The following is a 14,627-nucleotide window of genomic DNA, read 5'->3' as shown; positions in this document are numbered from 1 at the left end:
TAGGGGACTGCACCACTCCAGGTTGTGTATAAGCGTGTGTGTGTGTGTGTGTGTGTGTGTGTGTGTGTGTGTGTCGGGAGGGGGGGGGGGGGGTGAATCCTAGCTCTGCCCCTGGTGTAGACATAGAGTAGGTAGCAACATTGAAAGAATGAACACCAACCGACCTTATATTTCAAATTCTGTGACCTCATTCACACAGACCTAAATGTGTAGAGAGACTCTCTCTACTCTCTACCCTGTTCTAGCACTGCTTAATAAAATGTTATAATTAAGAATAATTTATTTGATTTCACCATCTTGGCTGAGACATGGCTTTCTAAGGTCTACTAGATTTACTATGTTCAGATATTGGCAGAACTTATGCCAGAGATCTATTATTTTGTAAGACTGGTGTGCACACTTACTAGGCTTTGCTCCTACTAACCAGAATACTAATCCACACTGATAAGGGGCAAGTACCCTGAGACAGCTGTCTGTGGATGGATACCTTGCTTGGGTTTTTCCCAAGTTCTCTCATTTTTGACTGTGGCTTGTTGGAAGGTGAGTTCCTTGACTGGAGACTCCCGATGGCTTGGTTGTTCCTTTCTGGTAGCAGGTTTAGCTAGCTCACTGACATTAAGAAACATGTGATGGTGTTTCCGCAGTATTTTTGCATACATGGTTTACGGACTGACCTATATGAGCTTGTTGAATGTCCAGTTCCGAAACCATGGGTGTTAATGTGAAGTTGACCCTCTTTGTGGCCAATAGCTTTTACTCCTTTAGAGGCAGGGATATGTCTTGGGGCATTTGCCTTTACACTTGTAAGGTCAGGCACTGATGTTAGGATAACTCACAGGCTTAGGCTTGCTCAGACTTCCAGGGCATCCGAAAGGTGTTGGATTGGGGCTAACATCAAACACTAATATTGGGAAAGATGTTCAGGCTTAGTTTCAATTCATCCCAAAGGTGTTAGATAGGCATACCAAAGTCCTTAAGCTTTGTCTTTAGGGAGCTGGGTTTAAAAACCACGGAAAACCATTATAACAAATAATAATTAGAAAGGGTATCCAAATAGCTGACGATAAGCTTTGAATGGACATTGAGGAAGCTCTTTCCCTTAAACCATTGAGGTCTATTATTTTTGTGTTGGATTGTGTTGGATTGTGTTGGATTCCTAACCATCAAACCTGTGTAAGCCTCCTGGGTCATCCGTGGGTGTTGCCCATCTTTTGTGGCTATTACACCTTCTACTCTTTTAGAAAGATGATTTTTAGTGTGTCTGTCTTTTATTCAAACTTTATGAGGTCAGGTGCTATTGTTGGGAACGAGGCTGAGCTCACAATCTAACTTCACCAGAGCTCAGTCCCCCCACCAAACTCATCATCACTTGTTTTTATGGAGCTTGCTAAACGTTTATTATCTGAAGTCATGCTGGAACAGGAAAAATCCTTCTCCAAACTATTGCCCAAAGTTGTGTGACTCTGTGTAAAATATGTGTGTACCAAACCTCTGTCCCTAATAACACTTAAACAGGTGGCTATTAGAGATGAGCGAATACGATTGATCGAGTAGTTATTCGATCGAATATTGCGGTATTCAAAATATTCAAATTCAAGCGAGTAGTGTGGCGAATACACGGGAAACATTGGAAAGCCCTTCCATTGCAGTTGGCACTTTTTTTTAATCCAATGACCATGCAGGTAGGCCGTGAGGGACCCTGGGAGTACACACGCAGCGCAAAAACGGCGTCTACCCTCATTGGATGGCTGAACCACATGACCTCGAATCTTAAGTATTTGGCTCCCGCCTCTCGACCGCAGATGAGCTTTCAACCTAGTTAGGGAGAGATCTTGCAGCAGGGAGAGAGAGGTTTCAGTTTTGGTTAGGCAGGATTACTACAGAACCCAAAAGTCCTTTTCAGGGCTAAGATCCAGCGAAAAAGTCATCTCTGAATCCAGAGCACTTCTCAGTGCTAAGAAATAGATGATATAAAAGCAGCATCAGCAGGTGTTTTCATTCCAATACCCTGTGTGTACAAGTGACTTATAGTGTCCCTGGTTTAGCCCACTAAGGGCACGTGATATATACTGTTCCAGTATCCCAGAAAAAGGCACGTCATACATACTGTTCTAGTAACGTTCGTACAGCATTACGCGTGATACGTGCGAATAACATGACACTCTGCAGACACACATTGGAATCATGTATGTAACACTGCGCAAGAAATACAAACGAAAGGTGTGAACATTGCCATAAATGTTCGTAAAGCGTTCACAAATATTTTTCCTTCGCAGCTGCAGAGAGTGGCATTATACTGCGATTTTGTGGTGTTGGGTGCACCCAAGCATGCTCCCCCTAATGTCCCAGTGTCATTCGGAGGTGTTGGCATCGTTTAGGGAGGTTTTATGGGGGACTTGGTGACCTCCAAGTGGTAGAATTTTGATTTCCAAGTGCCGCAAATTTTTTTCCCATAGACAATAATGGGATCGAATACTCGTTCGAATAGTCGAATATTGGTGCCTATTCGATTCAAATTCTCAAAAGTCGAATATTTCACTACTCGCTCATCTTTAATGGCTATTTACTGTCATAGTTTTAGTACATTCACTAGTTAGGTATGCAATACTTCATGAAAAGGGGATTTGTAATGACATTTTTACTTACAGTAGTAGTGTTCCTTTGTATGTCTCGTCATGCCTATGCATTTTGAAGGATAAGGCTAATGATTTTTTGCATACCTCTCTTGATCTCATGGCTCCTCAGGCTGTAGATGATGGGATTCATCAGTGGGGTCACTACTACGTACAATAGGGATCTGTATTTATTGATATAGGATGAGCTCTGATCAGATGGAGCCATGTAAACTGTCATTAGTGTCCCATAATACATACACACTGTGATCAGGTGGGAACTACACGTAGAGAAGGCTTTTCTCCTATTGAAAGTTGAAGACATTTTTAAGATGGAGAAAAAAATAGAAATATAGGTCATTATGATAAAAACAAATGGGAAAAATATGACAAGGATGGAAATAACAAAGTCTTGCATTATCAGAATGGAAGTGTCTGAAGTGACCAATTCCAATATGGGACCAAAGTCACATAAGAAGTGGTCAATGGAATTCAAGCCACAGAATTTAAATTGGAGAAGAACAATGATGTCACATACTAGTATCATACCCATTAAAATCCATGATCCTATAACAAGCTGGAGGCAAATCTCTGGATTCATCAATGAAGAATAACGTAACGGAAGACAAATGGCTAAATATCGATCATAGGACATGACGGCAATGATGAGACATTGAACAAATCCAAATATACAAAATAAATACAATTGTAATAAACAACCCCAAAAGAGCAAAACACCCTCCTCAGCAAATATTATGTCCAACATCATAGGGACAACGATGGTGGTTAGTGAGACGTCGGCTATGGATAAGTGTTTGAGGAATAGAAACATTGGGGTTTTGAGGTGATCAATAATGGTCACTAACAGGATAATAAGAAGGTTCCCGACCAGTATAAAGAGGTAAGTCAGGAGGAACACAATGAATAGAACAGGTCTTTATTTGTGGAGACTCTGGAATCCAAGGAGCCGTATCTGAGTGATCTGTGTCTTATTCTCCTCACACATCCTTAATAAGTTAGTGAATATCTAAGATAAAGAAAAACAAAGCACACAAACGTGTAAAAAAAAAAAAAAAAAAAAAAAAGCTGAAATTAATCCCATAAAAGGAATTAAATTCTTATTAGAAATTGTTTCCATCGGAGGACGATCACACACAGATAATATTATATATTACGTATATAAATACAGCTGATTTGAAGATCTTGGTGCCTTTTATAGTATAAAGATAACATAGCGGATTCTCCCATGATGACTAGACCGGGGAATATAGTGAAGAGATGAGATGGTGATTAGATTAATTGATGATTTAGTTGCGCTTTAGGAGAGGTTTGTTACAGACTAATTTTAGAATAATTGATTGTTATTCTTAGACTGATCAAGAAATAAGGCTATCCAATAATATGACAAAAGGTTTGTTCAGATTACACTTCGGGCTATAGGTGTGTGGAAGGTCAGATGAGCAAACTTACATTACAAACAAAACAAAGCACTTACAGTAGATTGCTCGGCACTTGGCCTCTACAGCGGCTGCCTTTGATCTCTGTGCCGCTCTCTGACGCTCCACCCTGGGTGCCCTGAAAAGCTGGATACAGTCCTGAAAAACATCTGTCACTTTCCCAGAATGTTTGTAAGGTCAATTTGCTTATCTCTAGTAAAAGACTAGACAAATAGCTTTACAGAGAAGCACAATAGTATCTGCCAGGTCACCATGTTTCTGCAGGTTAGGGGCCTATTCCACAGAGCGATAATCGGCCGTATCGGAGCGATTTTCGCTACGTAAAATAGAGAGAATGATCAGCTGATGATCGTGTCTTCGGCTGATCGTTCATTTAGGTTCAGACCTAAAATCATTGTTGGCCACCAGCGCATCACTACGGTGGAATAGCGGTGCACGGCGGCGGCGACCGACCATTTTAGCAGCACCATACCTTACCTGTCCAGGCTGCAGGTCTTCTCCCGGGGTCCCGCGCGCAGCAGCTTCGGAGCAGGGCTGTCTGAACTGACAGACCGCTCAGCCAAACACTGGCCGGGACCGCAGCAGCCATTGATTGGCTGAGCCGTCTGTCAGCAACAATCGGGACCCCCTGCAGTGGGATTGGGGGGGGGTCCAGATCATTTTCCCTGAACGCCAGAGGAGTTTTAAATACTTCAATGTGGTCCAAGCGGCGATCTTCTCATAGAGCCTGTGACAGGTCCAATCTACACAGCTATGAGACTAAGAAAAACTAGAGCTTATGGTGAAAAGATAGCATCCCATACAGCCCGTAGGTCAAAGAAAACCCTTATAATAATCACAATAGGGCAATTTTATTCATCAATATGTGCAAATAAAAAGTTTTCATGTAAAACATTAGAAAATCTATGAACATGCGTATTGTTGGACTGATTTACAGAATGAAGATATTTTGTCAGGTTTACTGTAAAGTGCATTCGGTAGACACAGGACCCCCGAAAAAGTTAAAAGAAATGATGATTAGCGGACAAGTTAGTTTTATTCTACCAAAATGTCTCATCTATAATTTTATGGTCCCCCTATATGTTCCAGTGTGGTGACCCAAGGGTGCTAGGGGCTTTTTGCAAGGGCTAGGGTTGCGGTACCGCTACGGTGCTGGTCACAGGGCTCGGACTGATAAAACCCTCCCTAGGTCCCAGTACACACTTGTGAAATGTTAAAGGAGTAGTCCATTTGTCCCCTGTAGTTTAGTGGTGCAGGACAGTGAGGCACAAAGTCCAAGAGAAACTTATTCAGATGAAAAGTTTTACTCAAGTCATTTAAAGGTGCAGTACAGAAAAATACAAAGTCCTTTTGTACACAAGGTGCAGTTTAGTAGTTTGAGAAGTTGGCTTGTCAGGGTCCCTCTTAATACATGAGAATACTTGAGAGTCACACATTTTGACTGGAAGATTACAAAAACACTGGAGGACACCTCAAGCGCTGTGACGGGTAAGTTAGTGAGAATAAACGTTACTTGGAGACCCGAGAACAGACGGACTACCTTAAGTACAGTACTCTGCTGTAGGTGCTTTAACCTCTTTGTAGTTGGGGGCAATAAACTAGAAGACAACCTGTACTCACGCACTCACTATGATGATCCGTCTATTGCTAGACGTGGGCACTGAGTGACATGTCCAGTGGTACAGGCCCCGGTTAAAGTGTCACTGTTCGTTCAAAAATCTTTTGACATGTCATAGAGATATGTAAAAATTTTTGATCACTCTGGGTTAGAGTGTTCAGTGTACTGATGGGGAGAATGAGCCGGGAGACGGTGTGCTGCAGTGCGTCCGCTTCCCGCTCTGTGTAAGGATAAAAGATTTGGGCTCCATAGAGCTGCATTATAAGGCCGACTCTTTTTTCTAACACTGAATCGTGTCTTCTTCTAGATTTTTTTTTTTTTTTTTTTAATGACAGGTACACTGTAAGGCTATGTTCACACTACGTATGAGACGGGCCGTTCCGTGACCCGGCCGGCCTCTGACCGGATCATACTTAAGTACCGGCCGGATGATCATTCCGACCGCAGGGTTCTGATGCGGGCGCATCAGCGCGCGCCCACATCAGAACTCCCCAAAGCACACTATGAAGCAAGCGGCCGGAGCCGGATTCAGTGTTCAGGGTTTTCTACGGCCGCAATTCATTAAATAGCAGCCACAGAAAACTGACATGTCAGTTATTTGCGGGTCCGCACGGGATCCCAGCCGGAGCGTATACGATGTGTACACGCTCCTTCCGGGATCCCATAGAAATGTAGGCAATGTTCCGATGGCAACAACGGCCTTACTTTTACGTAGTGTGAACATAGCCTGAGGGTGACCCAACCATTTTGGGTTTCCTTTCCAAGAGGAAAGTGTTTTTAGAAAGAAAAAAAAAATGAACTCAAGAATAGAAATGATCGAACAGCGGAAAATCTTAGGTTCTATAGAACTAGAACCTTGTCGAAACCTTTCACATTTGATTTTGGATGCCTTCCCGGTCCGTGAGGAATGAAGAGACAACCCGGGTACCGGGTAATAGGCTGTATCCCCGAATTACTGGCGGCACCCAGACTGCCTTCTCCTTCCCCATGGACCGGGAAGGCATCGAAAATCAAATGTAAAAGGTTTCGACTAGGTTCTAGTTCTATAGAACCTAAGATTTTTCGCTGTTCGATCATCTCTATTCAAGAACAAGAGGAAGGGATGATGGGTAGTCTCTATACATATACAAGGAGGGGATGGATGATGGGAAGGGAGAGGGATGATGGGTAGTCTCTATACATATACAAGGAGGGGATGGATGATGGGAAGGGAGAGGGATGATGGGTAGGCTCTATACATATACAAGGGGGGGATAGATAGAGGGAAGAGGGACGGATGATGAGTAGATTCTATAGATAAGCATTTATGTTATTTTGTTCTAGGCCAGAGATGTCAAACTCAGGCCCTCCAGCTCTTTTAAAACTACAAGTCCCATCATACCCGGACAGCCAAAGCTGTAGCTTTGGCTGTCCAGGCATGATGGGAATTGTAGTTTTAAAACCGCTGGAGGGCCTGAGTTTGACACGTCTGTTCTAGGCTCTTGTCTCTCCTGTAGTGAAGCCTCCACTGTTTTGCTGTGACCAGATCCTGGGGTAGACGGTTCCTCAGATCACTAGGACGTCTTTTCTATGAATCCAAAACTGAACAGCGTCCACCACATGGGGCCGCACCAAAGCTTTATAAAGCGGTAATATTATATCACGTTCCCAAAAGTCCAGGCCTGTTATACACATGACAATATCCTGCTGGCCTTAGAAGCAGCTGACTGACATTGTGTGCTGTTCTGTAGTCTATTATCTACAAGTACACCCAGATCCTTCTCCATCAGCGACTCTCCCAAAGTAACTCCCCCTAGGACATATGATGCTACAGGTTATTATTCCCCCTGGAACATATGATGCTGCAGGTTATTACTCCCCCTAGGACATATGATGCTGCAGGTTATTATTCCCCCTAGGACATATGATGGTGCAGGTTATTACTCCCCCTAGGACATATGATGCTGCAGGTTATTATTCCCCCTGGAACATATGATGCTGCAGGTTATTACTCCCCCTAGGACATATGATGCTGCAGGTTATTACTCCCCCTGGGACATATGATGCTGCAGGCTATTACTCCTCCTAGGACATATGATGCTGCAGGTTATTACTCCCCCTAGGACATATGATGCTGCAGGTTATTACTCCCCCTGGGACATATGATGCTGCAGGTTATTACTCACCCTAGGACATATGATGCTGCAGGTTATTAATCCCCCTAGGACATATGATGCTGCAGGTTATTGCTCCCCCTGGGACATATGATGCTGCAGGTTATTACTCCTCCTAGGACATATGATGCATGCAGGTTATTACTCCTCCTAGGACATATGATGCATGCAGGTTATTACTCCTCCTAGGACATATGATGCTGCAGGTTATTACTCTCGCTAGAACATATTATGCTGCAGGTTATTACTGCCCCTAGGACATATGATGCTGCAGGTTATTACTCCCCCTTGGACATAAGATGCTGCAGGTTATTAGTACCCAGGTGCATTACTTTACATTTATCCACATTGAACCTCAATTGCCAAGTAGACACCCAAATACTCAGTGTGTCTAAGTCTTCCTGTAACATCTGCACATCCTCCATAGATTATACTGTACTACAAAGCCTGTAACATCTGCACATCCTCCATAGACTATACTGTACTACAAAGCCTGTAACATCTGCACATCCTCCATAGACTGTACTGTACTACAAAGCCTGTAACATCTGCACATCCTCCATAGACTGTACTGTACTACAAAGCCTGTAACATCTGCACATCCTCCATAGACTATACTGTACTACAAAGCCTGTAACATCTGCACATCCTCCATAGACTGTACTGTACTACAAAGCCTGTAACATCTGCACATCCTCCATAGACTGTACTGTACTACAAAGCCTGTAACATCTGCACATCCTCCATAGACTGTACTGTACTACAAAGCCTGTAACATCTGCACATCCTCCATAGACTGTACTGTACTACAAAGCCTGTAACATCTGCACATCCTCCATAGACTGTACTGTACTACAAAGCTTGGCGTCATCTGAAAAGATGTTACGGTCCTGGTGAGTTGGAGCAGGGTACGTCGACATAATTGCTCTTCTCTAATGCACTGGCTAAAGAGTGAAGCTCCTGGAGAATTCAGGGCTCATAAGGAACAGAATAGCCTCTCACCAAGTATAGGTTGTTGGTCCCCTTTTTGAGGTTGCTACACCGGAGGTTTACTACCCCAACAAGGCTAGAAAACAGGAACACAATTAAAGTCACATACACCATTAAAGGGAACCTGTTCCTAAGACAATGATATATAATTTATCACTGTCATAGTATAGAGCAGGAAGAACAGAACAGATTGCTATATATCTTTGTGCGAAAAAAATTAAATATAACTTTGTAACATTATTGAAATCTCTGATCATTCTGCGATAAGGAGTCCAGTGGGCGGTGTCTCTCAATAGACTGGACTCTCTAGTACGGAAACATCAGAGATTCCAATTTATAAATTAAGTTATACTTAATCTTTTCCCAAAAATATATGTAAATCTGCTCAGCTTCTTTTGCTCTATAACACGATGCTGATAGCTTAGGTAACATTTTCATAATAACAGGTTTCCTTTAGCTTTTTTTACATTTTCATTCAGTTGTACTCACAGTAATAGAAATTACAGAGTGACATCTAGTAACAAAAATCCAGACTCCTTCAGGTCAGAGGCGGGCCTATCACTTGTGCAGCCTGTTCAGCTGCACAGGGGCCCAGACCAATAGAGGGGCCCTCCAGGCTCAGACTCTAAAGTGTCAGCTCAGCATGGAACATGTCTGTAGTGGGCCCCCAGGCAGTATTAGCACCCGGGAAGTGCGGGCCCCCTGCTCCTGGGGGCCCACTTGATCACTGGATGCTGTGCCCGGCTGGGGCTGGTTCTACTCTCTTCTCCTGCACACTGCTGCTGACAGACGCTCCTGTACTCCACTGTCTGGCATACCTTGTGTGAGGAGGAGAGGAGATCCTGCAGGGTTATGGCTGCCAGGGAAGGGATGTGGTGGCAGGGGCTGGAGGGATCCTGCAGGGTTATGGCTGCCAGGGACAGGACTGTGAAGAGGAGCAGCAGCAGCTGTGACAGTGAGTGATTATTGTCAGTGTGTCTGTCAGGCTGCTGGAAGTTGTAGGATAGAGGGTGGACTGTGTAAGAGAAAGCACAGAGCCCCCCACCCTCTGATGCTGATGTTTGATTGTAAGTTTATACCTTTTTTGCCAATAACTGTGCCCCCCCCCCTCCCCCCCCTGCATCATGGTTGTTGTTTTTTTTTTTTTTTTTTTTTTCATCTACCCAGGGCCATATTAACAACTGCTGCTGCCCTAGGTACTAAACCTGAAGATTCCCCATCTTCATGCAACGATTGGCCTTACCAGACCTGACCAATACCACCATACCTACGACCTCCCCGGAAAAGACACCGGATTTACTGGCAAGTCTGAACGAGAGGTGGGAGACTTTAAAAAAAAAAAAAAGGTTTTTCCTTCCCCTGGTCCCTGGTGCTACCCTAGGCACCGGACCACGGGTGCCTAGTGGTAAATACGGCCCTGCATCTACCCTCTAAGCAGCCACATACAGTACATGTCTCCCACCTGTGCAGCCACAAACAGTACATGTATCCTCCAAGTATAACAGCTTCAGGCAATAGACCTCCCAGCATTTACTGCAGTCTGTAGCCCTCAGGATGTGCTGCGATTTGAAGTACAAATGAGCAGACAACTAAAGGGGTTGTCTTCTTGGAAACTACAAATCCCAGCATTCTCTGAGAGTTTCATAAGTGTAAGGAATTCTGAGAGTTGTAGTTATGGTTATTTAGGGAGTTGTGGTCACAGATACATCAGTGCAGGATGGGACCAGGTCTGCATGTCACTTCTGACGGGATCTTTATTTGGATGCCCCCATGATCAGTTCCATTGGTGGCCACAGGTACCCCAGTCCACACTAAGACCTGCATAGACTACAGTAAGTCCTTGTGGGCCCTGGCATATGTGCTGTAGGGCCCTCCCGAGAAACCAGGACACATGTACCGGATACCCGGGCATACATATGTGTGTAACACAAAGGTGGAGAGATGAATTGGTTATGGGGGCGCAACACATATTTTTTGCACATGGGCCCTCTGCAGTCTGTGTCCACCCCTGCCCTGGTAGCTGTAATTAACCCTTATTGCTGTCTATGGTAGTCCTAGTTTACTCCCAGGAATGCCCCTGGTATCTGATGCTAATCCCCACTGATGCCCCTTGTAGCTGATGTTGACCCCCTTTTACTCCTCTCCCATGCTGCCCAGGTCCTCTTCGCTAGTCTGTGCCGGTTTTCTCCTGCAGGCGGCACACAATGAAATGACATCATCAGCCAGCAGGAGAAAGAAGACGTATGCCGCTCTAGTGGGGAAGGAACCGTCGCGCACAGCACCCTCCCGTGTCTGGTGGTGGTCACTTTCACAGACACAGGAGGATGCCCTACGCGCCAGCTCCTGCTCCACCAGAGCGGTTCCCATCACAGGAGAGCCATGGGCCGCATCGGGATGTCTCAGGGGCCGGAGGTTCCCCGCCCCTGGTGTAAGATTAAGAGCTTCCTAAATGTCCAACCAAAATTTATTGTCAGATATTTTAATACCCTTTCTAATTAGTATCTAATTTTATATTTTATAATATATAAGTATAATAGTTCACAGTGGTTTGAACAGACATAGCTTGAACACTATGGAGTCGATGAACCTAAGAGGCCTGATCATAACACCATTCAACGCCATCTTCACCAATATTAGTGTTTAACCTCACACGTCTAGAGGGACAATTACATATTAACCTCACACGTCTAGAGGGACAATTACATATTAACCTCAATGGTCTTGGAAGGGGATTCAACATGCTCATATAGGCCATAGGTCAGAAAGTTACCACACAAGATCTGATCTATATACAAGATCTGATCTATATACTGTATATATTTATAATTTTTTTTACGGGGGGGGGGGGGGGAGTTTTAAAACTAAAGTAATTTGGCCCAAAATAAAATTAAAAAACAACAACAAGAAATCCAGCATAGTGGCATACTAGGCTCACTTATTGATATGCACGGCACTGTAATGAAGCAGCCGTGCAGATGTTTACCACAGATTCAGACCTCTGTGCACACTAGATGAAGGTTACTGATTGCAGGTAGGGGTAAAAACTACTGCCACACCATCACACTGTATACAAAACACTTTATACAGACCTCTATACAGTGAGCATATAAAGATTGAAGCTCAGTGACTGTACATCCACTGACGTCTTCTCTGATTAGAATTTTCCTCTTTTGTCATCTTCCCTATTTGGCTCAGATCACTATGACTTTTTCTGGTCACAATTCATCTCCGCAGAATCTGCCAACAGAGATCTTAGGCTCTGCACTTTTATATTACCTTCTACCCATGTCTATACAAGCTGTCCATCCATAGTGCCCCAAATGGTAATGATGACCCCTTAACCCCTAGGCCCGTACGTCCAGGGCCACCTCCATGTGTTCAGAGCGGGGTCCATTCTTTGGACGGAGGACGGAATCCGCCCATGCATAGAATGGAGTCTATGACACAGGCGGAGACACGCGTGTCCGCCACAGTGTGCCGGCGGGTGCGAGCTGTGGAATGCGCGCCGGGTTATCCGTCACCATTCCGTAGTGTGCATGTACCCTTAATAGGTAGAGGCACTCACATGAAAATACAGCACAATAACCCTGGATTACTGGAGCAGTCCAGATTATTGGCCCTGGGTGGTTCGCCAAACCACGCTTATTATAAACCCCCACTGGGCAATGGAGAGAGTTTTACAAAGCAAATTGCTGCCTATTCTTTAAGGAAATTAGCCCCCCCAAAAAAAAAAATAAATAAATATATATATATATATATATATATATATATATATATATATTGCGGCCACACATGTTGTCTGGAGCATCACTGGGCAGGAGAAAAGGATTAACCATAATCCCTAGCACCCATCCAATCCACTCCAGGCCCCTCTGTGATGTCAGCACACCCCCCCCCCCCCCTCTATATAAGGCGGTTTGGTAACGGAGGTGGCCAGTCGGACGTGTGTGGAGGAGAGAGCGTGATGGCAGCAGTTAGAGCAGAGCAGGGAGAGACTAACAGTGATATAGGGACAGAGAGGAGAGGAATGGCGGAAATTGGATGAGTGACTGGCTGATTGACTTTTTTTAAAAAAAAATTGTGATTTTCCGATTTTTTTTTTTAACTTTTACAACAATATGCTTTAACAAATTTCCCCTTCTGTAATAGTCCCAGTATTGTAGCTACTATAGTTTTGGTTGTTTTAATGAAATTGGTTAAGATTTGATTCGCAAATCTTAATGAGTTTGACCGAAAATTCAGAAAGCTTGAACAACAAATTTCCGGCTGCTTTGCTCATCTCTACTCCCAAGCCTTATCCAACATTGCTTAGAAGTGTCATGATATAAGTATATTTCTTGATTCACAAAAGGCTTAAAATGCTTCCGATTTGCTGTTCAGTACATGATATGCCACTACTAGCTGATCTGCCACACCTCCGAAACTTTTTATCCATTGCCACTATTATTATTATTATTATTATTATTATTATTATTACTACATATAATGTCAACAAATTATTATAAATAACAATAATAATAACAACATAATGATGTTAGGCTATACGAAGCCTCTTTCAAAGTGTTAATAAACTCTTAGTTAATGCTACGACCCATCTCATCTGTTCACTTTATTCCCTGGAGTCTTGTTATCATATCAGGATCCTGGGGGAATCCCTCACGTTTACCTGACGCTATAAAAAACGCCGACATCTGGTAATTCCAGAGCTAAAATTCTTATTTCTCATTACAGTTGGATACATACCAGATGTCTTGTGAGCGTCCTAGTGATGTGATACATTTTCTGACTATTTCATTACCTTTCTGCTTAAACTTTATTTTTATTTATATGTAAAATATTGGGTATTTGACATATAAAAATGTTGTGTGAGGAGAATGAGACTCAAGTCACTCAGATACGACTGACTGGGTTCCAAAGTCTCCACAAATACAAATCTCTTCTATTCATTGTGTTCCTCCTGACTTACCTCTTTATACTAGTCGGGAACCTTCTTATTATCCTCTTAGTGACCATTATTGATCACCTCCAAACCCCAATGTATTTCTTTCTCAAGCACCTATCCATAGCTGACGTCCTGGAAACCACCACCATTGTCCCCATGATGTTGGACATAATATTTGCTGAGGAGGGTGTTTTTACCTTTTGGGGTTGTATATTACAACTGTGTTTATTTGGTATGTTTGGATATGTTCAATGTTACCTCATTGCCGTCATGTCCTACGATCGATATTTGGCCATTTGTCAACCATTACGTAATTCTTCATTGATGGGTCCACATCTTTGCCTCGGGCTTGTTATTTGGCCATGGTTTTTAGCCGGTATGTTCATATTAAGTGAGATCCTCGTTGTTCTTCAACTAAGCTTCTGTGGCTTGACTTCCATTGACCACTTCTTCTGCGACTTTGGTCCTACCATGGAATTGGCCACTTCGGACACTTCCATTTTGCTATTGCAAGATTTTGTTATATCCATTTTTGCTTTCTTTCTACCATTCTCTTTTATCATTGTGACCTACATTTGCATTTTCTTCGATATCCTTAAAATTTCTTCAACTCATAGTGGAAAAAAAGCCTTCTCCACATGTTCCTCTCACCTGATCACAGTGTGTGTGTATTATGGGACCCTAATCACAGTCTATATGAGTCCATCTAATGAAAACACATCCCATATCAACAAATACAGATCTCTGTTGTATCTAGTAGTGACCCCATTGATGAATCCCATCATCTACAGCCTGAGGAACAACAAGATCAAGACAGCTATTCAAAAAGTGATCAGTTGTATTTTTAAAAATTAA

General features: G+C 43.3%; 1 protein-coding gene and 1 pseudogene across 1 annotated transcript; one reads left to right on the top strand and one right to left on the bottom strand.

Moving 5' to 3' along the window:
• Positions 1-2,679: 2,679 nt before the first annotated feature.
• On the bottom strand, positions 2,680-3,618 carry LOC138785410 (olfactory receptor 10A7-like; annotated as a pseudogene).
• Positions 3,619-13,688: 10,070 nt separating this feature from the next.
• LOC138785403 (olfactory receptor 11A1-like) lies at positions 13,689-14,627 on the top strand. Its single transcript, XM_069961330.1, has one exon. The coding sequence runs from the start codon at positions 13,689-13,691 to the stop codon at positions 14,625-14,627; it is 939 nt and encodes a 312-aa protein (XP_069817431.1).

The sequence above is a fragment of the Dendropsophus ebraccatus genome, chromosome 1 (genome assembly GCF_027789765.1).
Source record: "Dendropsophus ebraccatus isolate aDenEbr1 chromosome 1, aDenEbr1.pat, whole genome shotgun sequence".
In the NCBI taxonomy this organism is placed as follows: Eukaryota; Metazoa; Chordata; class Amphibia; order Anura; family Hylidae; genus Dendropsophus; species Dendropsophus ebraccatus.
The sequence above is the reverse complement of the archived record's forward strand: the minus strand, read 5'-3'. Positions and strand labels throughout refer to the sequence as shown.